Source organism: Pezoporus wallicus, unplaced genomic scaffold (assembly GCF_028554395.1).
Source record: "Pezoporus wallicus isolate ANWC-B61680 ecotype Strahan unplaced genomic scaffold, APGP_CSIRO_Pwel_v1 contig_5767, whole genome shotgun sequence".
In the NCBI taxonomy this organism is placed as follows: domain Eukaryota; kingdom Metazoa; phylum Chordata; class Aves; order Psittaciformes; family Psittacidae; genus Pezoporus; species Pezoporus wallicus.
Genome location: NW_026640599.1, coordinates 4,874,873 through 4,877,554, shown reverse-complemented (window position 1 = coordinate 4,877,554; position 2,682 = coordinate 4,874,873). Strand labels below are relative to the sequence as shown.

Here is a 2,682-nt window from a genome sequence, read left to right as displayed (position 1 = left end):
CTAACATCAGCTCCCACTGATCTCCCTGGATCACAGGCTTTATACACAGTCATTGAGGAAAAATAACCAAAAAATGCCCCAGGCCTGAATATCCACTGTAAACCAGTGTAGTGTTACTATATGCGTATAGGATTTATTATCATCTTCATTTTGTAAATTACCATGACATTTTTGCCCCCACATGGCCAGTTTTCAATTAGTAAAGAAACCATAGCTTTTTACTCTCTGATGTCAATTCTTAGTATCAAGTAGCTGTTGAGATTATACAACTTTTCAAAACATGAGTAACATTTTAGTAAAATGATACTTATTTGCATGGGACATCAACCACTAAAATAGCTTTAGGATACTAAAAAGCTTATGTTCAATCTTGGACTTAAAAATCAAGTAACATCTTCCTTTAAATACTGTACCAGCAGAATGAGATTTAATTATTAATTAAACCAATTACAGATTTATACAACCGAGGTTGAATCTGCAGCAGCACAGAATGGTTATTACTACAGCACTATGCTATGGGCGGGGCAAAGCAACAAACGTAGCCCAATTTTTTGCGTTCATCCATCTCTATATGAAACATTACAGAATAAATATTTGAAGTGATATACTCACATGGTAACAAATTATAAGGCATGCACTGTTTAACGGAAATAGTCTAAAAGCTAGCTTCGAGGATCACAGATTTATCTACTGGTGAGAGCACGTACTGAAAAAATGAGACTGGTGATTGAGGTTTGAGTCATCTCCAAAGGTCTTATAGTATCCTGTGTCTCAGTATTGGCTCTTATGCTTCATATCCTTTGATACAGTTCTCCAAATAGAGCACATAAATACCATCCAGGTTTTAAAACATTTTATTTGCATATTAAAAAAATTGTGCATTCCAATAATTAAAATCATTTGAACAAAAAAAAAAAAAAAAAAATGGCACTCGATTAACTGCATTTTACAGCTCGCAGGACCTTGGTACAGCTTTGCATTTATTCGTGTGTTACTCTAGTTTACTGTAGTCCCACCCAAGTTCTTCTTTCATCAACATGCAAGCTCTTTCATGCCACCAGGACCAAAGCCAGACAGGCAGAGGGAAAGGCAGCGCCTTCATTCAGTGTCAGTAGTTCTCTCTATTCTTTTGATGTGAAAGGGGCAGTACAGTCATTTTAAACTTTATCCAACCTCTTTGCATCTTACAAAGTTAAACAGCTAAAAGAAGTAAAATAAGAAGGCAATGCTTGTGGAATGTACAGTGCATAATTTGGAAGGGCAGATCTCATTACGATTCCCCGGCTTGCTTCTCTTGTTCAATTGCTAAAAAAAGGAAAAAAAAAAAAAAAGAAAAAGGAAATGAAGATCCAGAACCTGAAATGCATTCACATGACAATTCCTATCATTTGTAAAAATACCTGTATGTATCTATGTATCAAATTAAGACAAAAATAATTGTAAATTAAGCGCTACTAGGGGGTGGGTTCAGGGTTTCGCTGTCTGGTACATTAACAGCCATGCATCTTCCCCCCACGTCCCACCCCGGCCCCCCGCCTGCCTCCCTTCTTTGTCTCCTCCCGCCTCCCAGCCTCCCATCCTGCCCTACCCCGCAGCCTGCCCGCACTCACTTTCTTTTGAAGGCAGCGGGTTTTTCTCTTGCGTCTCTGTCTTCTTCAATTTGGACTTGTCAAACTTCTCGATCTCGGCCATGTCTGGTTTGTCGGACATGTTGGCAGGTGACTCTGCGTACATGGGGGGGGAACAGCCCGTTACCCCCGGCGAGGACTCCCCGGTGCCCCCCCTCCCCGGTCCCCCCGGTGCCGCGCCCAAGGCGGAGAGCCGAGAGCTCAACGCACACCGAAAAGGTCACGCTCGTTCCCCGGCATATTCAGAAATAACAGTAGTAATTTTAAAGAGCAAGCATTTAATCCACCATCGGAGGCGGTGCAGCTGCCCGCCAGCCGCCGACGGCACCACCCCGTATTTGCGCGCTGCCGAGTACAATAGAGGGGCAGCGCCCGGCGCTGGCCGCGGGCTTAACTCCTTAAGGCACAATTAATTACAGAATAAAGCTCAGCGACGGCAAGAAAAAAAGCGGCTACCGACTACTCCTGCCGCCCCAGACAACAGCTTTTCTTCCCCCCCCCCCCCCCCCAATAGCCCCCACGCCCTGCCCTGCGCGCGGTCCCCCACTTCAGGGATACCAGGCAGGGCACCATCCTGGCCGCGCTGGAGGTTTGGGGGGGGTAACGGGGTGGAAGTGGGGGCTGGGAAGGGGGAAGGTGGGAAGGGGGGGGGGGAGCGGCAGGACCCACCGGTGTCTCCGTGCGGTGATGCTCAGCCCCACCACTCGCTGCTGCCGCCGCTCCGCACGCCGCTATAAACCTCGCTGGCGGGGCGGTTTTATGCCCGCGCCTATGCAAATGGTGGTGATGTCACCCGCTAACCATTTTGCCGCTTTCCGCCTTTTTCTCTCTCTCTCCAACCCCCTCCTCCCCGTCTTGCTTCCTTCCCCTCCCTCTACCCCCCAGTCCTCTTCCCCCCGGCTCACACGCACGCTTAGCTACAAGCACACACCGGCGCATACGCCCGTAAAGCCGACAATCGCCGCGGTGACGGATCAGGCTCCTGCTCTGGTCCCAGCCCCGGCCCGCGGGAGGCACCCCCGGGACAGTCCGGTGGCGGGGAGGGGGTGCCGAA

The 2,682-nt window shown here is 48.2% G+C and overlaps 1 protein-coding gene across 1 annotated transcript; it reads right to left on the bottom strand.

The window, feature by feature from the left end:
- Positions 1–838: 838 nt before the first annotated feature.
- TMSB4X (thymosin beta 4 X-linked) lies at positions 839–2,384 on the bottom strand. Its single transcript, XM_057419574.1, has 3 exons — positions 2,298–2,384; positions 1,611–1,724; positions 839–1,305 (listed from the first exon to the last, which is right to left on the bottom strand). Exons 2-3 carry the CDS (start codon positions 1,708–1,710, stop codon positions 1,271–1,273), a joined length of 135 nt encoding a protein of 44 aa, XP_057275557.1. The 5' UTR covers positions 1,711–1,724; positions 2,298–2,384; the 3' UTR covers positions 839–1,270.
- Positions 2,385–2,682: the final 298 nt, after the last annotated feature.